Here is a 23,797-nt window from a genome sequence, read left to right as displayed (position 1 = left end):
CAGTCCTCACTATCCCACTTATAAATTAACTCCATCGCAATGTGCTATTGAGGATTTCATTAATTATTCTTATTCTATATATTCTCTGTGTTGGTATTCTCCTCATTCCCAAGGGGGCAGAGAAATTCTTCGCTCAGCTCGCTATTCTACTTCTGCTCGGCATCCTGGCTATTTGCTTCTTCCCGCTGTGCTGACCGCGACAGTGTTACCGATACAGGGAGCAAATACGCTTAATTTTAATGTATTTGCGCTGAAAAGTATCATTTGTAATTGCTGCAAAAGGGGAGAAAAAAAAATTGCAAAATCCAATAATATATCCGGTTCTGAATTAATGAGGCGTGCATTTATATCACTTTTCCAACAGCTAGGAATGTATGTTTTCTAAACCATATGAGCAGATCTTACTTTCAAAAACTGCGCATTGTATATGGTGTATATTGTACGAGTTCGCTTTGGATTTATTTTTATTTAAATTCACAACCAGATGTGTCCCACTGCGTACGCACCCGCGCGGTTACCTTTTCATGCATTTTTTTTTTTTTAATCTATTTAAACTTCCCCGTCCACAAAACACAAATGAATCCTTGTGAAGAATTTCAGGTCCGCGATAAGAAGTAAGTACTTACTTACAATGTAGTGACTGCAGGAGGCTCAACAGGCCCTTTAACGCTCAGCCATGATGAATGGAGGATGCCGTGGCTATCAATGGCCTTTGTGGTTCTCATGAATCTGATGGGATGGCGCGTCTCCCCTATAATAAAACCCACCGCCAAAAAAGACCATCCTTACTTGTGTTGCTCGGTAACGAGCGTCCTCATTTATACATAAATGAAGCTCTCGACGTCTATTTATTTATTTACGTATTTATCTGTCCATCTATCTATTTATTCATTTATCCATTTATTTATTTTTATCTATACATCTATTTACTTATGTATCAATTTATTTAATTATTTATATATTTTTTTTATTTATTTTATTTGTTTACTTATTTATTTTATCTTTTTTTTTTTTTTTTTTTGCTCCCCTATCAATCATCAGCACATGCATGTGAGAAACTCATTAGTCCCCCACATCGATCCAAGACGGGGGTCGGGGTTGTGCAGGCCGGCGTCGTAGAGGAAAAGTGCAACGAGACAAAGGCAGGCGGCGTCTGTTAGCAGCCTAGGAAACCAATCATCTGCTTTAGAATGGGGCTACTAATTAGTGGAAAAGCCCTCTGCGGAGTAATATCACTCCCCCCGTTCAATCCAAGTTGATTTTTTTCACTGCGGTCAACCAGCGCTGCCACATACGTCAATATCCTGGGGTTACTTACTGTAGGCCTACTCTAATTTCAAATGATCTTCTAATCAATCGGCCACCTCTATTATATGAGAGGTTTGGCCGGGATCATTCAAAACCGCGATTTACGACGAAAGGCGTCAAAAGTGTGCGCGCGCCTTCTGCGTCAAGAGCGTCGCCACGGGGGATAAATGTCAATTCCAGATATATTTTTGACTCCCCCGCGATAGCGAAAGCAATATAATTGAGATGAAATTGTCATTTTGGTTTATTAAATTGTCCTTTTTTTTTTCCCTGATTCATGCACGACTCGGGACTCTTTTAAAAATCAGGCGATTAAATCACGTTTCATGAATTATTATCTTCACAAAAACCCTTAGTTTCATATGAATTTGAGTATGCTCGTCGCCCCGAAATCTACGACCGCGCCCGGTTCCTGCGCCGGTCCAAACTGGAAATGACTCGCAGCAGCTGCGGTTGCTAGGGCGTCTTCTGCCGCGTGGAAAATGGATTTCAGGCGTGTAGATGTGTGTGAATGCTCTGGTGTGATTGCACGCCGCAAACAGAGAAAATGAGCATTCTTCTTCGCCGCACGTTGGCAACACGTCGCTAGAGATATTTATGAAAACGGAGGCAGGAAGAGGCCAGACCGAGCAGAAAACGCGCACACCCACAAACGGCTTTTGACTGGTTGTGCTTTGACGAGCCGTGCTAAATCCGCTGTGACATCCTGTCTCTACTTTTTAGGAAATACACGGCAACGCGTGTTTCGGAATAGCGGCGGAATGGCCGAATTCTCCCTCGCCGATGATACGAGCTCGCGCGTGAGAGATTTACTTGTCACTCGTACCGACGTCGACTCCGGTGTGAATCCGTCAAGAGTTGATGAGACTCAACGTGACATACGGTGCAAATAAGACTTTGTGATAGCGTATAAAAATGAATGTGGCTTTTAAAAACAGTACGCATATGAATGCGATTGTAAATTTATTTCATCCCGTCAGGAAAACAATCGGCGCTCTACGCTCTCGGGTCACCCGGTCTTTCTCGCTATAGCGGGCAAAAGGCTTTTCAAAAAAAAAATTAGCATGAAGCAAAGCGCTGGCAGCAGGGTTGTAAACGCGTGTTGACATTTCACTCTTCATTGCGACGCAGGTGCCCGTGGCTACACGCGGCCGAAACACGTGGAAGTTTGTAACTTTAATAAGCTTGTAATTCAAACGTATAAAAACGCCCGGAGCCGGAACGTTGTTTGCTTTTTTTCGCAGCCCTTGCAGTCGGAGGCTATTTTCCATATCTTATCTCGGAGGGAGGGACACGCTGAAATAGGTAATTGCAGTGTTTTAGTAGGAGATTGCAAAGAGCTGATCTCTGAAATGAGGCTGTTTTCTGCATTTATCTGTTAATTGTTTCTACATTAGACCGCTAAAAATAATACTGAATTATAAAAATTGGTGTTATAAAATGTTTTAGTGCATCTCCTGTATATCATTTTGAATATAGTGATTACATTACTTATTTTATGTTTAATGAATACATTCGTTTGTTTGGGTCGATATAAGAAGGGCAGGCAAAATAAGCTAAAGCCTCCGTCGACCTTTTCGGTCAAAGTTAACTTGCTTTTAGACGCTTTGGGATTTTCATATGGATCGCTGTTTCCTCTTCTCTCGTCTACTTATGTTTAAATCTTGTGTGCATATAAAGTGCAGTTTATCCATCTCGAAGAGTCCAAAATAAACTCTCTTAATTTCGGCAATAGAGCTCTAAAAATAACACTGAATCATACTTTTTTTTTTTTTTTTTTGGGATGCTCTCGTGATATATTTTGAAAATAGTGATTAAATTGCCTATTTTATGTATAACACACACATTATTGTGTTCGGGTTGATATAAGAAGGGTAGCCAAAATAAGCTGAAGCTTCAGTCCACATCTTTTTGTTTAGTTGCCGTGGGATGCCTTGGGATTTTTATCGGGATTACCGTTTCCTCTTTTCTTGTCTATATGTGTTTAAATATTAAATATTAAATATATTTCATATTATGTTTAAATCTTGTTTGTATATAATGCAGTTCATCCTCAACAGATTCGAAATAAACTCACTTAATTTCTACATTAGACCACTAAAAATAACATTAAATCATATTTTTATTTTTGGTACATTCTCACTAAAAATAACATTAAATTGTATTTTTATTTTCGGTACATTCTCATGTTCATCATTTTGAAAATAGTGATTCAGTTGCTTATTTTATGTATAATAAATACATTATTTTGTTTGTATTGATATAAGAACGGTCGGCAAAATTAGCTAAAGCTTCAGTCAACAGCTTTTCGGTCAACGTTAAGTTGCTTTCGACGCTCCGGGATTTTCGATCGGATTAGCTCTTTTCTCGTCAACTTATGTTTAAATCGTACGGGTGTGTATTGCGGTTTGTCACGAATAAATCAAATTAAACTCACGTAACAAAATGCATCACGACTATGACATCTGTTTCCCTTCATCACATCATTCCCACGCATGTATTTAGTTCAATCTCAGTGAATAATTACTTGTAAGAGCCAGCTGCCGACTTGCTTGGCCTCTGTCGACGATGAAATTTGCGACGATAGAACCGACAACCTCCTCCCAGATGAATGGCTGGATCCGATCTCGGGCCGAAAATTATCCTTTTTTAAAATAAACACGAATATATAACAGGGAGGTACACCTATTCATGAAGCCCTCACGCTTTCACGTCGGACTCGGTGCAGATCGCCTTTTTTTTTTTTTAATACAAGACGGTGGATTTAATATTTGAATATTTGAAGAGTCAGCAAGATGTGGATTAAATGTTGACTGTTCCCTGTTTTTTTTTTTTTTTTTTTTTTTTTTTTTTAATATGTTATTTAAGGGAAATTTGGAGATTTATTTTCTTTTGTTTATCCACTATAGAGTGCTTTGAAAATACCAAGTGAGACAAAAATACACTCCCCTCGCTCGTATGCTTGCCGGCGCGGGGAGAGCGGCGGCGGCAGCGAAGAGAGCGAGGGAAAATAAGTGATCGAAGATAGGCAGGAGATTAGGACAGACAGCAGGAAAGATGAGTTTCTGGATATCATTCAGCTTATTCACTCAAGTATGTAATCAAATCACGACTTGTAAAACATGTATAGCCAAGGAACAATATGGCTAATATCCGTGAGCCGCTTCGATCCCGAAGCGCTTATTTACCAGGCGGCGTCATTTAGTACCTTTTTTAGGGTTGTCACGTTGTGTTTCTCCAGCGCCGGCGTCGCCGTACCTGCGGCTCCGAAAGAGACGTCTATCGTTTCATCGGACGGCGACGTCGGTTTTTTGCTCGCCCTCTTTACTTTCCGCTTCGCCCTGCCGTCGTGCTACGCGCCGGTTTCTGCGGTAAGTCAAAGTCAGTCCGACCCGAGCATTACCTGAGGAGCGGGGCCGCGCCATATTTTAACTCCCTTTGTCTTTGACAGATAGCGCGGCTCTAAAAGCCTCTGTCCGCGGTGCTGAAGGCTAGCCTGATGTATGACTGTTAGGCGGGGTTTGATAAATCCACCGTGTCACTCCGTCTCTGACAACCATTCATCACGCCGGGCTTTCACATATGAAGTGTTCTGTATGCTGGATAATTCAGTGAGACAAATAAAATGTGAGTCCCAGAGTTTAGATTCAGCTCAGTCCCACCCTGTGCGGCTTTTTTCCGCGCCGCGCTTTATCTCTCTGTCAAAAGAACACGGTGTTCCTGTCGGGGCAAAAGAGGCCGAGGCTCCGGTAGGGTCACTTTAGAAGCGCCGTTGGAGGGAACGAACGTTGGCACGGGTCTTGTTATTTTTGGTTGGTTTGGATTCGCACGCTTCTGGGAGTAGGACTACGCCGCCGCTCGCGGGAGGCGCCCGATATTTTCCGTTGAAATTTCCCCCCTGTTGCATTTTAACCCTCGTGCGATCTTAAAATTGTGTTTACTCCCCTTGTCCTACGGGTCAAAAATGACCCGTAAGACAATCTTTGTACCCTAGTGGTGTACAGCCCACATGGAAACATAAACAAAAAAGAAGTATCGCTTTTTCTAATTATGGGGTCTCTTTAGGAAAAGTCATAAAATTTCAAGCTGGAAAAAAATAGGTTAAGGTGTTTTTTCTACAGCTAAACATGGTAGTGGGTCACTTTTGACCCGCAAGACAACACAAGGGTTAAAAGTGCAACTGGAAACTGTAAAAACACAGAAACGTTTGAACATCCAAATCCTGTTCTTCCTTCGGTCCTGTCACCATACCAACGGCCAACACATTATAGACATGCACATTAAAAGGGGATTTTTTTTTTTTTTTCATTTCTTTGCCTCGGCATAAAACAAAAATTGACCAAATCGCGCAAATTTTGCACGTTCACGACAAAGGGAAGCGTCGCGCGACGTCGCCGCCGAGAGCCCCCGTGCGTCGAGGCGCGTGTGAGAGGAGAGCAAAATGAGAACGTAAACGGTTGTTTGTAAAAGAAACAATGACATTTATTTTTTTTTCTTTTCTTAGGACTTTTTCGTAATTAGTCTGTTGTGCCCATTGATCACATATAGAACAATTAATATAAAAATGGCTTTTTAACTTTACACCCAAAGCAACAACGAAATGTCTTCTTAAAATATGTTTGCTAAAAATACTGAGAAGGTATTCCACTAAAAGTACTGTTGAGTAGCTTGTGATTCTGCAATGAGGACATATTTTGCTGTGGCCGACGCGTTTCTTCAGTTCCTGCTCTTTTCTACCTCATGTAGTTCGTGTAGGCACTTACCAGGGCATAACAGACTACCGCTCGAGGCCGCGTCGTATCACTCCGCACTCCTTCGCCAAGCTCGTCTTAGTGCTAACGCATCTGCATTTTTTATCCCGGTCGCCGTTTTGCCATTAGAACCGCACGGCAACAAACAGCCACGTCGGCAAACGTCTTCTCTGGACGAGCGTTTCCTTCGCCGGATTTCGTTAAGCTCGATGTGTTGTCGTAATCAAAAGTATTCTGCTCCTTGCCTTCACTGAAACTCTTCAGATACAGAGGACTCGTCATTACATCAACATAATAGAATATATAACAATATTTCCATGAAAAAAAGCAAGAATCCGATTTTAAATAGAAAAAGGGGGGGAGGGGGCTGTATATTTCATCAAAAGGCTTACACCATAGTCACTGTTGTTTGTCTACTCTACTAATTCTCTGTTCCCATTATAGACAGGTGTTATTACTGTATCTCTAACTCGTCTATGGATGTTTGACAAAGCACAGACGGTATTGCTTGGGACCACACGGACATTTCCACAACTCTGAACACATTTAACAGTCAGTTACAAGAGAGTTGACCGTCATCCTCGCTTCCCTTTTGCCCGCCCGCGTTTTCTTCATGAATGGTACTGACGTATGTATTTTGCCGTAAATGCCCCTTCCCGTTGATGCGTGCTCTGTTTGACGCGACGGTCGCGAACGCCGCCGCTTTAGCTATGGTGGAAACCGGGAGAACACGAGTGGTTTTAGTTTGAGCCGTTCCGTCCCAGTCCAATAAGTCGTTTTGCCAGTGTATCTCGGCTGGGGGCCAGCGACGGGTGTGCCTTTGAAAGAGTCCTACAGATTTGTCCACCCCTGCCCGTGGCTTTGTCCGTTTGGCGGAGTTGTCGCGTGGTGCTCCGCCAAGCTCCTTAGAAGGCATTGTCAGACACATTTATGACTGTGGCTTTCACCTCCACTCCGCCGGGCAGTCCTCTACCTGAAACCCACAGCCTGGTATAGAAAGGAGACCGCATACCGGTAGCTTCCAGCGGCGCGAGGGAAGCTTTGGAGTCACATTTCCTTATATCCCCGTAAAAGTGGTGTTTCCTCAAAGAAATATAAATGAGCAGGCAGGCCACCGAAATCACGGCTAACAGCATGCCGAAGACGGTGATTACGGCCGCGTCGAATTTCTCCGCGTCGTCGACCGCCAGCTCTAATCCTTTGGTGGTGACGTTGACGCATTTGACGTCGTGGTTGTAGTGGACGCTGCGCACGTCCACGCACACTTTGTACTGAGTGGCGGCGCTGAGATGGGAAAGATTGTAGACTTGGACGTCGGAGGGCACCCTGGTGGTAAACACCGTGGTGGGGTCGCTATCCTTCGAAAGGGTGTACCATTTGATGTTGGGCGCCAGGGTGCCGGGGCTCGCCTTCCAGGAGACCAGCATGGAGTTTGTTTCCACCGCTTTGATCGCAACACTGAGCGAGCCGTTCGAAGGTTGCGGAAAATACCCGTTCACCTCGACCGAGACGGATCGGAGATCGGCCCCGACCAGATTATGGGCGACGCACGTGTAAGGGCCGGCTTCGTTCTCGCTTATGTCGTAGATGTCGAAGGTTCCCTCGGGGTGCATGTAGAACTTGTCGGACACGGTGTTGGGGAGGACTCTCATGCCGGAAGGGGTGATCCAGTAAATGTCCGGTTCCGGTTCAGCAAAGGCCCGGCAGTGGAGTGACACGGAGCTCCCGTTGCGGGCTTTGATACGCTCCGGCATGCTTTCTGGAGAAATAAGTGGCAGACAAATCTCCATCATCTCCCTGAAGTGCACCTGTCTTACATGCTGGCCCTCGTACTCCGGAGGCTCCACGCAGTAGAGAGAATCGGGCTCCATGAAGCGAATATTGGTCTTATTCATGTTCATCCAGCGTACGACGCAGTCACAGCGGATGGGGTTGCTGTGCATGCTAACCTCTCGCAGATTCGGCAGCGACTCGACGGTAATCCTGTGCAGGGCGCTGAGCGCGTTGCCGTTTAGCATTAGCGTTTCCAGCCGCGGCAGTTTGTAGAAGGCGTTGGGATGAATGTAGGAAAGTTTGGGATTGTTCGTCGCCTCTATCTTGGTCAGCTCCGGCAGGTTGTTCAGGGCGAAGCTGTCGATCGAGACGAGCTCCGGCATGCTGTTAATCCCCAACTCCTTCAAATGAAGCATATCGACGAAATCCCCCCTCTGTATCCTCGCGATGGGATTTTTGTTTAGATCCAAAAACTTGAGATTTTTCACGTTTCTCAGCGCCGAGTGCGGAACCTCGGGGAAAGTGTTGTCGTAGAAGGAGATGCTCTCTAAGTTGTCGAGACCGGACAGCGCGTCGTCGGGAAGCTGGGAAAGGTTCATTCGGGTGAGAACGAGACTGCGGAGGTTGCCGAGAGGTTTGAAGTTCATCTCGTCAAGGGACAGGACCGGGTTCTCGCCGATCATCAGAATCTCCAGATTGGGCACGGGATCAAACCACTCTCTGCGGATGGCCGTCAGCTTGTTGGAATTGAGATGGAGTCGTACGAGGCTGCCGAGACCCTGAAAAGCCATCGGGGAAATGAAAGCGATGAGGTTGTGGTTCATATAGAGCTCTTGAAGATTGGCCACCTCCGCAAGACACCTCGCGGGCAGCTCTCGTATCCAGTTTTCCTCCATATGAAGAGACAGAAGCCGAGGAAGACTCCCCAGATAAACATCGCTCATAGAAGAGACGTTGTTCTGCGATAAGTCAATCTCTGTGATATTGGCCAGGTAATCCAAGGGTTTGTCGATCTTGGCAACATTGTTTGTTTGCAGCAACAACACTTGCGTGCCTTTCGGTAACTCGTCCGGGAGGCTAAAGAGTCCCAAGTCATTGCAGTCAACGGTCTGTGCCTCCATGTACACCGAACTGGGGGAGAACCAAGGTCTGTTTTCGCATACGCAGAGCTTCGGGCAGTCGGGTTTCTCCTCGGTGGCCACGACGAAAAAGGCCACAGCCAAGCCGACAAAGAGACGATCCGCAAATGACACGTCCTTCATATTGGACCGAGTAAAAAAAAAAAAAATCGGTCCTTGTAGATTATGTGGTCGCAGCTGCTGACTTTACAAGTATTGAATCATTTGCTGTAGCTGCTGAGGCGAATGACTCACCACCCCGCCACCGCCGCCGCCGCCAAATGCAGCAGGGCTCCCAACTCCCTTATTTTTTTTTCTTTTTTGCAATGCTGCGCGGACGCCCTTGGATGTAATGACTAATCGCTCAAAGTTGCCCGCCGATGTCAGGGTGCAGGGTAAGGACCGCAGTCAGGTACACCCGAGAAGTTGAAGGGCGGGAAGGAAGGAAGGAAGGAAGGAAGGAAGGAAGGAAGGAAGGAAGGAAGGAAGGAAGGAAGGGAAACGAAAAAAAAAAAAAAAAGATTATGTGATATTACACTTCAAAGTACTTATTTTCAGCACATTTGTAGGAGTCCATGAAAACACTGCTCCTTCTTTAAACAAGGAGCTCCGCGTGGATTGATGTAATTAGCTTCTGGAGTCCGCAGCCCGTCCATTCCCACCTGCCGGAGACACACAAGAAACGCTGTGAGTCTTACATGATAACGCAGGGGCTTAGTGAATGTCATAAGAGAAGGATTTGGACATATTGACATTTGTTATAGGCACACGGATGCATGCTGACATTTATACACTCACTTCAAAACACAACCATAGATTTAGATCTGCTTGACCTTCTAGACTTCACTCTCATGACAAACCGCATGCAATTTTATAATATGGCATTCGACCTCCGTGTTGGCGGAGGGAGTCTATTGTTTGTCGAGGGTAATTCTTTATTAGGATTCCAAAAATGGCAGGTAGCCTTGGATTAGGAGGGGCCCTTAAGGGCAAACGGCCTTAAAACAGCGAAATGCAGTCCAGTGTGTCACTCACTACAGCCATGCTCACAAAACAAAAGGATCCCGTCGAACCCTTCTTCTTCACCCGTTTTGCATTTAACAGCTAACAACCATAGATACGATAAGATCCAATATCCTTCAAGATTCTTTGTATAAAAAAATATACAAACTCTTACAGCTTTGAAGCTAAAAATGATTATTACCAGCTTGATTAGGGGAGCAAGGCTGCACTAGGTTTGAGTGGTTTTTAAGTTACAATCAAAGCTATTCACAAATTTGAAGCCGAATCCTAATTTTGATCGATAGATCTTACGTGTTGCCCGTTTGAGAGCTCCGCCTCGCTTAAATCCCCGCGATTGGCCCCCTTCGGAGGCCGACAGCGGCATAATAAGCTCGCCAAAAGACGCATATCAGCTGATCCGGTTATGAAGGGAGCCCGAGCCGACGGCGCCGTTGTTTTCTATCGGTTTGTTTGCCGTTCTTACGTTGTACGATCATTGCAACGCTGCGATATTGCGGGGCCGGAGCGGTTTTATGTGACGGCGAAGATTGTTTGGGAGCGATAATCCTGCGTTATCGCAACTTCTGTCGCTGAGATACACGCAGTGTATGCTTCGTTTCCTTTCGTCCGTACCCCTTTGACTAGCTTCGCAAATAATTCTGGACGACGTGGATTTACGCCGTCCGATGCGGAAAGGATTTGGCTCATCGGTGAACGTACCTTTCACGGAGAAAAAATACTGGAATTCCGGGGCAAAATCTGAGCTTTCACACTTTCATACGAACATTATGCAAGGCCTTAATGTAAGAATAATACCCCTCCCCATAAAAACACAGGCGCAGGGGAATATATGCAGGTTTTTATTGTAAATCTTTTTGTTTGGTTTTCATTTCATACCTGATCTCTCCTGTTGTTTCTCAAGGAAAGGCGACGGCAGCGAGACTCTAAAACTTCATTATGATAATCCTCATAGCCTCGGTTGATGTTTTGTATACATGTATCATTCCTCAAGTTGCCATATCATCAATGAAAAACAATCTACAAATGCAATCCATAGACTATAAGCCATTTCAGCCCATCTGTCACTGCAAGATGGCAACCCATATCCCATTTGAGAGGCAGTATATGCAGTTCTGCGACGTAGCTAGGATGAATTATGAATCCAAATGAATACATTAAGTTAACGTCCGTAAATCCTTCACAACACGGTTACGATCTTCTGTCCAGGTTACCGTTGCGGGAATGCTAGGTAGAGGAGTGCCGCCTAATAATCCCTTTTTTCGGTGGAAATTGCTTATAATCACACGAATAGCTTGTATTATTAGATTGATAATAATTGCTTTTCTCAACAATGAGATGCCAAAGATGATTGATGGAAATATGGTTAAAATTAGCAACTTCCCAACGCTCGTCCCGGCTTTTTTTTTCTGATTCGGTCGTCGGTTCAGACGCCCCCTTTTCATTGTGTTTGTGATCTCCTTTGTGTGTGTGTTTATTTAGTCCTTTATGTCTTTGTTTATTATGACAGGTTTCTTCAACCGTCACATTCTTAGCAAAACTGTCATTTCACGCAATGCCGCCGCCTAACATGTACCGAGTAATTCGTACGCGCCTCTTGATGAACAGATGCTTGGAGATATTTCAGGCCTATGAGAGCAGGAGCTGCGTGATGGCGAAGTCAAGAGAGACAGGGGATGAAATGAAAGGAATCAAGAGATCAAGTGCGACGGTGGCTGGAAAGTGAGAACAAGAGAAAAGGTTTCATTTCATCACCCCGGCGGTTTCCACCTCAACGGCCACGGGGGGGGAGGGGGCGAGGAGGGGGTTAAAAAAAAAAAAAAAAAAAAATGAAGATAAATAAATAAATCCTCCCGGAAGCAGCAGAAATGCTGCAGTTTGCTGCGCTGGCGAAGCCGAGACGCAGGTTCATTCTTCAACCTCTGCTCCGGCGTCGGTTGAAAAAAAAAAAAAAAAAAAACGGGCGGGGAGGGGAAGAGGCGGACACGGAGCCGGCGGAAGGAGAGGGAGGGCGGAAGAAAAAAAACAGGGGGTGGGGGGTATTATTTTTCAAAAGCACCGGGCGCTTTAATAAGCAGCAACACCCAGAGCATTCTGATAAACAGGATTTAGCTTCTCTCCCTCAGCACCGGCTCTTCATTGTGGCCCGCGCTGTTAATCCTCACCCTGGAAACCAAGGCCAGAATCCGTAATTCAGCTTTTGGCTCTCACCTCTGCTCAATCTGGCAATCAATATCACCAGCGATGTAATGCGGTCCTATTAAGTTATTAAGGGTACCGTAGCGGCCTAGCAGGATGTACTGTTATTTGTTTTATCAATCATGTTAACTGTGTCTGAGGGGGGCAGTGCCTCGGCTCCTCGGTGATCGATATTTCCACCTGGACGGCGCGCCCGAGTCTCACGCGCCGGTGAGAATATCGAACACGGACGCGAAAACTTAAGATGTCTCCGCGTCGGATTTTCAAAGTTTCGGGGTTCCCGTTGAAAACGGGGAGGTTTTAACCGTGACAGCTAATGAAAGAGAATCATTACTCTCTTTGGTTTGATGTTAATGTTAACTTGCCAGCATCGATTAAATCCAGTGTGGGATTAAGGAGGCTTAACCGGACACTTTGCAAGATGGTGCGGCGAGCAAACACAATTCCCCGCTAATGGATAAGAATAAGTTTCGGTCAACGCTGAGCAAAGGCGTAGTTGATTTGGATCCGGTGTGTGCGTCGATTGAAATGATTTCGGCGCGCCTGAATACATGTGGAACATTTTCAAAAAGTGAAAAGCTCTGTTCTCATTTATTGTCGGTTTCATTCTGAAACTATCAGCACTCATTAACCGTCACAGAAGCTCCCATTACTGCCACCGCTAATGATAAATACTCAACGGGTTTTTATCAAACAGTGTAAAAACATCGTCTTTTGCATTTCATTTCCGCTCTTTCTGTCAACGTCCACATCCTGTTCATGCTGTTTACATTTCTCGGCACTGTTCACATTTCTCTCTACTGTTTAAATCAGCTGCAACCATATTCTTATAATGAATTGCTATCTATCTGGCCTCAGTGTGGACTGCAAAAAGAAAAAAGAAAGTCATCGTCCAGGGAAACACATTTCCAGACTGTACATGTGACAACATACTCTTTGAACCTTTGCATTTTCAAATCACATAATAACGACAACTATAATAATAATGATAATAATTATGATAAAAATACTTATTATTATTATATTAATTATTATTATCATTCATATTATTATCATTATAATATGCCCGCCCGAGCGGGATAGTGTCAAGACAATGATACCATGACATTATCATTATAAATTCTGAAAATATATATATATCATAATACATAATTTCATTATATGATATAATGATAATTATTATTATTTTTCTTCCTCTATTATTTCTTTCCTCCATTATTTTTCTTCCTCTTCTTATTCTTCTTCTTCTTCCTCTTCTTCTTGTTACTATTATTAGTATTATTATTATTATTATAACAGAGGTATAACGGTAGAAGCAACTGTTATTATTATAACAGCAGTAACAGCTAATAACAATAATAATAATAAATGTTATTATTATTATTATTATCTATGTATTTATTTATTTCCATTATTACTATTTATACCTATTATTATATATTTTTTTCTACTCTTACCTTATCATCCATATGCTCTGGCATCAAAATTAAATGATCCGGAAGTCTCATCTTTTTTTCTGAAGTTTTTATGGCTTCATTCTAGATTTATGTTACAACGCCTGGCTGGAGTCTCACCGAGAGCTACCTGAGGGGTTAATATTTCGAGTGGCGCTCGCAAAGACGTTCTGACTAAATCGGAGGTGACATGTTGTGTGGCAACGTGTCATACGTTGCAAACACAGCGAGTCTCGGGGCACGCTCACCGCCCGAGCGGGATAGTGTCAAGACAATGATACCATGACATAACAAAACCGCCGAAGACAACCGAGACAGGTTCGTACGGCCGACTGGAGAGTGAATCCGGAAGCAGAAAAAAAAAAAAGCTCTCGGTGCTCGATACACCCCAATCAACATCTCCTAACGCGTCAATAATATCGAAAACCTGATTTAAAATCGTCCGTTCGCTTCGAGACGTTGCACCCGGCCGGGGTGATTTTGCATTTCATTACTCTTTGTTATATGGTTAGAATCCCGGAGTACATTTCGGCATCCCTCTAATCTTAACAATCTTCATCATCCCCAAGTAGTCGAACGGATAAATTGCTTTTTGGCGGGGCCGGCGTGCGGAGAGGCGGTCCAGAGGCCGCGTACCGTGACGGCTGTGACGACGGAGTCCACAAACCACTTGTTCTAACCTATTAGCGGGAGATCCAGTCAAGCTTCCCGGCCACATTACCTCCACCCACCCACCCACACACACACACACACACACACACACACACCGCTCCTATATAGAGCTAATTTCCCACAATCCACTGCTCACTTGCCAGTAATTGAGGTGGAGCAGGGCGGGGGCAGTTGCGAGAGGAGATGTGAAGAGCGCAATGAGTCACCAAAGGAGGAACCTGTCATATGATTAGAAAGGTGTGTGTTAACCTCTGCCAACCCCAGAAATATCATTTGCACCTCGCCGGCAAAACGGGACACACGGATTATCTAGAAATCTGTCAATAGTTTGTGTTAAAAAGGGAGCGAGAGAGAGAGAGAGAGAGGTCGTGTTATTAGACGCAACGGTCGCCTCCGTTGTTTTCATCAGCGTTCCCGTTTGCCTCGGCGAGGGGGATTTCAGGACCATAAACCCGCCTGACTCGTAGGTCTTTCCATCTCTGAAACGTGTGTCAGAGGGCAAACACAAAACAGACACGGCCTTTTCTATAATAACCCTCAAAACTGAACGTAACGGAGTTTTAAGAGATAAATAACAGTCTTGATAGCTGCGCTTGTCAATAAATCACAGATTTTAAATTCTCGTCTTCCAAAGCGATCGATGAAATGATGCTTATCCGACATTCAGAAACCATTTCTCCACGAACAAAGTAAGAATTCAAATTCTCGAATGATTTCTCCAAGCACTTATTTCTGAAATGCTAATAAATTCATGATACTAATAATAATTTCTCAGTATTCCGTATCTTAAACCAAATGAGCATCAGTCCTATTCAGTTCGACGGCCGGTTCTTTGTCAGTTTTAAGGACTTGGTGGCAGATGGGATGGATCCACCCGGGCGGACGGAGGCAGGTTCCAGGTTTTCGGTGTAATTCGCGTTAAAAACACTAAATAATATTATCGTCCAGAGAAAGAAAATGGCGGAAAATATTGAAAGAGAACAGCCAATGTAAAGATGCATTGCTGTAATTCGACACTGGAGAATCTCGGGCGGAGAGTTGCATTACAAACAGCGGCTAATGTAACATAAAGTGCTTGAAATAAGTAATCGCACCCATACATTAAACTTTGACATTTACTCCGGGAGCCGCTGGAAGTCTTTTAAAGGTCAGTGTAAGGTGTTCACTCATGGAGCAAACACGAGTTCCCAGGTGTCGGAGTACGTGGGGGCCGGGAGGGAATCAGTCAAGCCTCCAAAGCACCTCCATTAGAGTGGGAGGGTGACAGTCGAGCCCGCGGGGGCTTTTCGCTGTCGCCACTGTTAATCTTGGTTGCAATCTCTCGCTATCTGCCCAGGCTTTGAGTTAAGTTCAGCCTTGTTTACCAGCGATGGTCTTTCTCGCTTGAAAAATGCCCCGATCGTCCCCGACAACGCCATCGCGTCGCTCTCGACGAGAACCACAACATCGGGCGTTTCTGGGAAAACTGAGTTACTGTCGGTCGGAGATTACCGGAACGGAAAGGTTGACTTTCCTCTCTTTTGAATCCTTTAGGTTTAGACTTTCCACCATCTCTTTGTCACTAAGGAGCAGAGCGTCCGTGTTAAGTGGATTTTGTGAGCGATAGCGCCAAAATACGCCGTTTGGAGATCGTTTGCTTTTCGTCTGCCGACGCCGTCAGACTAATCGTGATATACCTGAATTTGGATGAGCTTCCGTCCTCGGGGTTTCGCCCGCTGTCAAGGTGAAAAGCCCCACCCCCCCACCCTCCATACAGATCTTGGCATCATCTCACGCTTACTTTCCCACCAGGTCCCTCTCCATTACACACGGCGGCTGTTCCGAACAGTAATGGCGCAAGTACAGTTTGATTAGAGACCAGTGAGATATGACCGCTTGGAATTAATGAGTGTGCACAGTGAGGGCAGAAAGCGCCGGTCCTGGCGTCTCCGCGGCGCTAATTCAAGACCCAAAACAACCAGGCAGAACTGTTTGTTTTACGCCGCTTTAAATCCTCCCGCCGGCTGCACGACTCTTTTAGGTTTCGCAGATGATGCACATATTACCGTATTTTTCCGCTTCGAACCCCGCGGCTTATACAGCGATACGGCTAAACCGTGGATTTTTCTTCCCTGGCGGCCATCGGGGGGCAAAAACGAGACGGACGCAAGAGGTCAGTGCAAAGAAGGAGACGACGCTAGTTTTTGGGACACGGTATTTTTTTTAATTTTTCCCAACCTCATCGCACGGCAACTTTTAAGTTGAAAGCAGTCGATCTGTTTATCCGGGGAGGGAAATAAAGCTGCCGTTAATGACTTTTCTGTTTTGCTCGATCGACCGTTTCACTAATAGCGTTTGGAAACGATTGAAATATGTAGATAAGCGTTTACAAAATTTTTCGATGTAAATATCTCATTTCACAATTCAATTTCTGCGGCCCATATATGAAAAAAAATTTTTTTTCTTTACTTTCTTTTTTCTCGGGTGCAACTTATAGTCCGAAAAATTATTTTTCGGCGACCGCCGGTTCGTGCGTAAATAAAATCATTTATCCAAGCGAAGGTAAAAATACATTCAGGCGTGCTAAAGAGAGGTGGACTAGGTGAAGACTTTTGTGGTGAGCGTATTGGCCTTTGGGGAGATGATGATGAGCCCTGCACGGTTTAAGCGGTAACAAGGCTGCGTTGCATCTGTTGAGAGTTGGTAAAACTGGGTGGAAGACATAAAGGTCAGATGTAAGTGGAAAGTAGGGCACAGCGAATTGCCTCCTCTTTCAAGAGAATAGTCTCCGTATTGTAGAAATGGTTCACTGGGAATTTTGATCCACTGGTAATAAGGCTCGCAATGCTTTCTTCTCAAAGTCACTCGGGCTTGTTCTTCCATTCCTTCTCCCCGTTTTTCTCATAAGTTTGCAATCCCCGCTTCTCTTTTCCTTTATAATCCGTGTTCTGTTCACCCTGCTTCCTCAAATTTGTCTCCACTTTTCAAATCTTAATGGTGGAGCCGGAGACTGTGTAGTGATTTAAGTGGAGCTATTAAAAGAAAATCAGGGGCGGGGGTTCAAACACGATTCATCAGTCATCTTTAAAAACACAAGTCGTACAGATGAGCTGACCGCTCCGCTTGTTATCGACGACCGTCACCATCTGCACGGGTTTCATTTCATCCCAGAGCAGTGTGAAAGATTTATGAGTCAGACAGTCATACATTTCCATATTTGTTATTTTGGCTGGTGGTAGTTTGCATTGAAGGTATTTAATTTTCGGGATTATTAGTGTTTAATGTGTAAGTGCACACAAAACCAAGCTTTGGCACCTTTTTGTTTTTTTCAGATTTAGTTTGGATTACCCAAACTAGCCTAGCTCCCGTTTTGGGGGATCCAAAATATAATTTTGCATATTCAAAGATAAATATGCGGTTTGCTGGGTTTCATTTGCTTTCTTACGTTTTTCAGTTTTGTTCCCCGCTCCCCCACCAGCCGCTGCCATTTTATCAGCCGGGGGGCAAGTCGCACTCTATTTCCTTGTTTCCCCGTTTAGCATCACAAACAACCCGATGCTAAAGGCTACAGCAGAACGAGCCATTCCCCTGCAACCATCCTGTCACCGACCTTGCTGCCGCCGCAGCTGCGCCGGATCGACTGCATCTGCATACGTATCTGACTTTCTGTCAGTTCCCTGACCCTTCGCTGCCGGCCGAAGCGGCTGACGGTCCGGGAAACTGTACTGCGCGTCGGATGTTTCCGCGTGGCGTTCTGCTTGCGTCCGCACCTGTCAGAGCCACGGAGATCGCGGTGATCCCCTGCCCTCTTCTCATCAACCGCCTATTTTTTTTTTTTTTTCCATTTCCATTTATGTCTCGGCCAGTACATTTTACTATTCGTTTTCTACTTATTTCACAAGGCTAGGAAAAAAAAATTATATTATTCGCAAATATTTTCTCTTAGGAATAGTGATAATTAAATTTAATCCGTCTGTCATTGAAAGCCTATGTCTGTTTTAGGGGTAATTATGTTTTTTGCAAAGTGGAATTAATAAGCGTGTGTGTGTGTGTGTGTTTGTGTGGCTTCCTTGCTCTCTTGAGATAGAGACGTGGCTCTTTCTCGGACCAACCCCGAGAAGTTGTTTGACGTCTCTTCGACCATATTCTTCATACGTGATATCACTATATATAGATCTGATAGAGGACGCCGATATAGACTTGACTTTCAAACTGGAGCAAGGGCGAGAAAATCAGAGGCGGCAATCTAGGAAAGATTTAGTTGGATGCCACGACCGAACCACTACCGATTTTCTGGGTGAAGCACCTAAGTGGTTGGGTGCCTCTGGTAGGCTTACTGTCACTCCCTCTGACCTTCACCTCATTGATTTACTATTATACTTTCTCCAAGGTAAGGGAGAGTCCATTAAAGGGAACCTTGTATGCTGTGTGTATGCATAATGAAGCTTCTTGTGTATTTGTGTGTGTGTGTGTGCAGATGCATGTGGGGAACAGATGGAAACCTTTCCCCTTACATCTGCACTCGTACGGCCGTGAATCATTGGCAAGTCAACTGTTAATGTAAAATCAATGTTCCAAATTAACCATCGGACCCCCCATCTCTGGGGTTTCTGCTTTTTTTTTTTTTTTTTTTGCTTTTTTTTTTTTTTTTCCGGACAAGACGTGTCCTTGGGCTGTATCTGTCAGAACACACACGATGCACTATCGAACATCTGCAAACCCACCTGAGTAAGTGCCTGGGAAAACACACATGCAAATCCATGGAAACTGCATTTGCAGACCTGGCGGATGCGCGCGTGCACTCATAAATAAGCATGCGGTGTCTTTGTGGGGGCGGGGGGTAAAAAAACAAACAAAAAAAAAAAAAAAACATGTTCGATTTATTTCGCATAATACATGCATAACGCACCAGCTTGCGCACAGCTAGGTCCCCCCACCGTCTAATTCGCATATTGCCGCATCTATTAAAATTAAGCCAAGGTATCCGGCTTAAGGCTGCCGCTGTTAAGGTCAAAGGCAGAGCGAACATTCCAACACTCATTTCTAGCCCAACGTAATAGCACTCACTCTTGACAAAAATCTGCATAATGTTCCATGTATAGCTGCTAGCCAGAGTGAAAAAGGGTGGTGTGAGGGGGAAGTTGACGGTGGTGGGGGGGGGAGCCGGTAGCATATCCCTCAAAGTCAGAGCCAAATTGAATCTGCAGGTGCAAATGTGGCGTGTGTGCGCTGCCTCCGAGATGCGCAGCTATCTATATTTATATGAATAATATATGGCTGGTCAAGGGGCCACAAGCCCTCGGGGAATAAGTTCCTACGGAGACGGAATCAATCATTATGTGCCACTGAAATGCATTTATTGCAAGCTCGGACCTCTTTATTATGATTCGGCCGGGTCGGAAATGGACTTCCCCCTTCTGTTTTTTATTTTCGTCTGTCTCACCCTAAAACAAATAAATAGACGCGGCGTTTTCGCAACGGCCGCGGACGATCCCGCGTCCCGATTTGGTAACGGGGGGGGCATCGTTGCGGTTTGATTACCGACGCCGGTGCGTCTACGTATGCATGCATTAATTCCATATATCAAGGAGTCCGTCTGTATATGTGCGCGGGCCCATAAATATTTTCCTCGGTCGGCTGATGCAGCTTCATTAGCAGAAGAGCTGTTGGTCTCACGGTGCATTATCATTCATTCGCCAGGCTTTTCATGAGTGCACGGAGGGGCTATATGTATCAATCTGAATGCAGAACAGATGGACGGCACAGCAGTAGCCCTTAGATGTCCTCCTTTCTCTTCTGGTGTTTGAAAACGCCGTATAGACATATGTCCCTATCATGTTCGACTCTGATATTAATCTACAGAAGACCCGAGTGATTAGCAGAGAATAAGCTTTGATTCCTTCATCAAGCGAAGAATACGATTTCTTTTTTGAGGCCTTTCGGAGTCCTTACGTTTGGGTCTGAATGGGTTGCGTTTACCTATCGGACACGTGCTAACAAACCTTTCGCCGATATCGGTGTGTGTGTGTGTGTGTGTGTGTGTGTGTGTGGTGTGTGTGTGTTCCCCTCGCCCGGCTCCGGGGGGCGGCTGCGAGCTCAATACACACATGCAAATGTAAAGTGTTTAATGTCACCGGGTACTACAAAGAGGTGTCAAATCCCATTCTGACCTTTGATACGGACGGAAAAAACGCCAAAATGTCACCGATGCTGCTGTCAAACTGCGTTTTGATCAACGTCCCCTCCCATCTTTTCTTATACTTCACGGTGGACAACGTGCGTCCGCCGGGGACGAAACAAACATGCTCATCACATCCACGCCGATCTATGTTGGCGCCCTCGGACTGCGCTTATTCCATTTTAATGGGCGCTTGTGTTTGTTTGGGAACAGGATGCTATCAGGGAGCCTATGCTCGGCTGCACAGGCTTATCCCCCCGCAGCCGTATTGCGAAACACGTTTACAAGCATTTCACTCACAAGCCTCCGTCGGATCCTGAGGCATCTCGTTATCGTCATTATGGAAAGCGACGGCTTTCTCCCGATTGATTTTATTCTGACGGCGCGTTCTCGAAACCTCCCCGCTACACGCCGGAAAGCAACCGCTCGGCACCCACACCTTTCCCGCCTCCCTGGCTGCCCTCTACCTATAGAGAAATTATTATGAACCACCCACACTTTGCTGCCTGTCAGGCTTTCCAAGCCTCCATAGGGCCCTCTGCAGACACAATACCCCCCCCCCCCCCCCCCCAAGTGTTTCACACACAGATCAATAGGCAATTCGCAAAGCCACTCACTTTAACTGTACGGCTTGTCGTGAACATGTAATATCGATTGGTTTTGAACAAATGTGCCCAAATTAATGAAGTAACCCATTACCGCCGCGCCTTTGCTAACCCGCCTAGTGGTTCCACGCCGACGAGGAGGAAACGCGCACGTGACGGTCGCCGAAAATCAAAGTAGCGCTCCGGACGGTTTTGAGGGACAACAATAAACATGTGGGTCGAGGTTTCTCCGTCAGACGCGAAGGGGCGACGGCGACGGTTTGGTCCTGAGAGGCCGGGCCCGGTGCGAGCCCTCCCACCCGGGAACCCCCTCCCCCTCCTCCAGACGCCCACGCACACACACACGCGTGGGTTCGCCAAACACATCTGCATCACGGCGAGAGTCGTTCCAGGCCCGTGAAAATCCCATTTGTCATCATCGGAGGCCATCATCATCATCATCATCATCATCGCCATCTGTTTTTTTTTTTTTTTGTGTCTCTCTTTCTTGAAATATCAATCCAGCCCCTTCGGAATGGCATTTTTTTTTTTTTTTGGACAGAGGTGGGGGTTCAAGAGGGATGGTGGAGGTGACAGGGAGGGAGAGCCACGGACGCCCCGTTTGCAGTTGGGAGATCAGTGGGGGGGGAACCCCCCCCCCCACTGATCCCCCCCCTGCAGACGGATCTCCGAATGTGTGGGTGTGCAGATGCAAACGGGCAGATGAAGTGGTGACGGTGAGTGCGCTCAAAGACGCCTCTCGGCGCTGTTTTTAATTACGCACAAGCCCTCGACCCCCCCCCCCCCCCCCCCCCCCCCCACTCGATGCTGTGCGCCGATAAGATGATGTTTTTTTTTTGTTGTTGGCAAGGAGATGGAATCAGGTGAAAAAAAAAAATTCTGCTTTCGTGTCTTTTTGCAACAGGAAGGTTTAAGGCGGGAGGGATTCTGTGGATTTCTCCGAGACGTGCGAGTCCTGCAACCCCCCCCCCCCCCACCCCAACACACACACACACACACACACACACACACATTGAGACACCTCGACTTTCCGGATCTCCTGGAGGGAGCCGCCGTCGCCGGGCCGCCTCTCCTCCTTCTCTTCCTCCTCCTTCTCTTCCTCCGTCGAGGCGCACAGTTGCGCAAAAGCGCGCCTCCGCGTCAAAAGCGACGCACCGCGCGGCCGCTCCATACCATAATATCCCAACGTGGATTTTAAAATCCTAACTCCCTCAGGGGTCTTGTCTGTGTGTGACTTAAACATCCCCTTGAAGCACTTCGACTACTACATGCGTTGTTTTTTTTTTTTTTTTCCCCGGTAACTTGGCGGTGCGGTGTTTGCGCAAACGCAGCATTCATTTAAACGACGTGAAATAAATAAAAATATATATTTTAAAAAAAGCAAAACTTACCCGATTTCATCCTTGTAGCGCTGGAAGCGGGCGGCGGAGGTGGGGATGGAGGTGAAGGGAAGCTGCGGGTTATATTCCGATCCGGGGGGAAAAGAAGCGCACCATGAAGACGTGTGATCTCCCCCCAATTTTTTTTTTTTTTACGCAGTTGACGTGGAAACACTTGGAGGTGGCGATGATGGAGATGAGGAAGGTGCGGATGGGGAAAGAAGGGACGCAAAAACACCAAAGTCCATGCCCGGAGGGGGTTGGTGGAGGGGTGCAGCAGTTATGAGGATATTCTGAGAATCGGCCCGTCCCTTTCCCTCTCCCTTCCCCGCGTCCGTCCACCGGGGCGTCGGGCGGACCTCGTAGAGACGCGCCGCGCCTCCCCGGCAGTCATTAATATCCGAGCGGAGCCCCGGCTCTCCGGAGACGGGCCAATGGCGACGGAGAAGAGGGCGAGTTGGTCGCCGCATCCCCTCTCTGATTGGCTGAGAGCCGCTGTCAGTCATCTCCAGAAGCCAGTTCTCATCCATGTCCTTCGTCTGTCGGGGTGGAGGGGGATGGAGAACCGAGGGGGGGGGGGGGGGGGGGGGGGGGGGTTGATGCACGCTGCAAAAAATATCACGCTTCCCATGACTCATTGAGCAGATGAAGCAGATAAGTACTTGGAGATTATTTGCAAGCAATTTGTTGAACATGTTATATATGAGGTTTAAAACAATTTTTCAACGGGGGGGGGGGGGGGGGGGGGGCAAAAAAAAAAAAGAAATAAGAACTATCTTCTCCCCAGGTGGGAGGATGCGATGTGAGCTCGGGAGTCCAATTCGCACCATGTGGTTCCTGGCAGGTTTTTATTTTTATTTATTTTTTTGTCGGTTGGGGGGGGGGCCATGTCTCTTGTTTGGCCCACGGCGGTCTGATTCATACCGTGCGGTTGGTCGGGGGCGAGATCTTTTCGCACAGCGGAGAGCAGGAACGCGTGGGAGGTGCAGGACTCGTCCGCGGAAACATTATACCGGTCAGGTCACACTGAGTCGGTTTAGGAGTTGCTTAACAAGAGGTTGCAATCAATAACCGGCGCGGCGTACCTCACATCCCACAACAACAACAACAACAACAAAATGCTGATTTTTTTTCGCACTCCATGTAAAAGCGGACAGGCTGACAGCCCATAGGATGCACGGCTCTGATAAACGCCGCAGGAGGGTTGACCTTTGAGAAAAGTACCGGCACCCAAATCGTGTTTTGTACGTTTAGGTACGTATTTAGTCCTGCTGCCGAGTCTCCCGCTGCGTTACACGGGAGTCTTTAGCGGCATGACGTGACGGAGGCTCGGCAAAGACATTTTGACATCAGCGCACAAA

At 46.1% G+C, this 23,797-nt stretch overlaps 1 protein-coding gene across 1 annotated transcript; it reads right to left on the bottom strand.

The window, feature by feature from the left end:
* Positions 1-1,586: 1,586 nt before the first annotated feature.
* Positions 1,587-22,826, bottom strand: lrrn3b (leucine rich repeat neuronal 3b). Its single transcript, XM_086147062.1, has 2 exons — positions 22,449-22,826; positions 1,587-9,612 (listed from the first exon to the last, which is right to left on the bottom strand). Exon 2 carries the CDS (start codon positions 9,092-9,094, stop codon positions 6,965-6,967), a length of 2,130 nt encoding a protein of 709 aa, XP_086003188.1. The 5' UTR covers positions 9,095-9,612; positions 22,449-22,826; the 3' UTR covers positions 1,587-6,964.
* Between the last annotated feature and the right edge of the window lie 971 nt (positions 22,827-23,797).

This window comes from Fistularia commersonii, chromosome 5 (assembly GCF_037954325.1).
Source record: "Fistularia commersonii isolate RoL2024-O1a breed Wild chromosome 5, RoL_Fcom_v1.0, whole genome shotgun sequence".
Lineage (NCBI taxonomy): Eukaryota > Metazoa > Chordata > Actinopteri > Syngnathiformes > Fistulariidae > Fistularia > Fistularia commersonii.
This window is presented reverse-complemented; position numbering and strand designations above follow the sequence as displayed.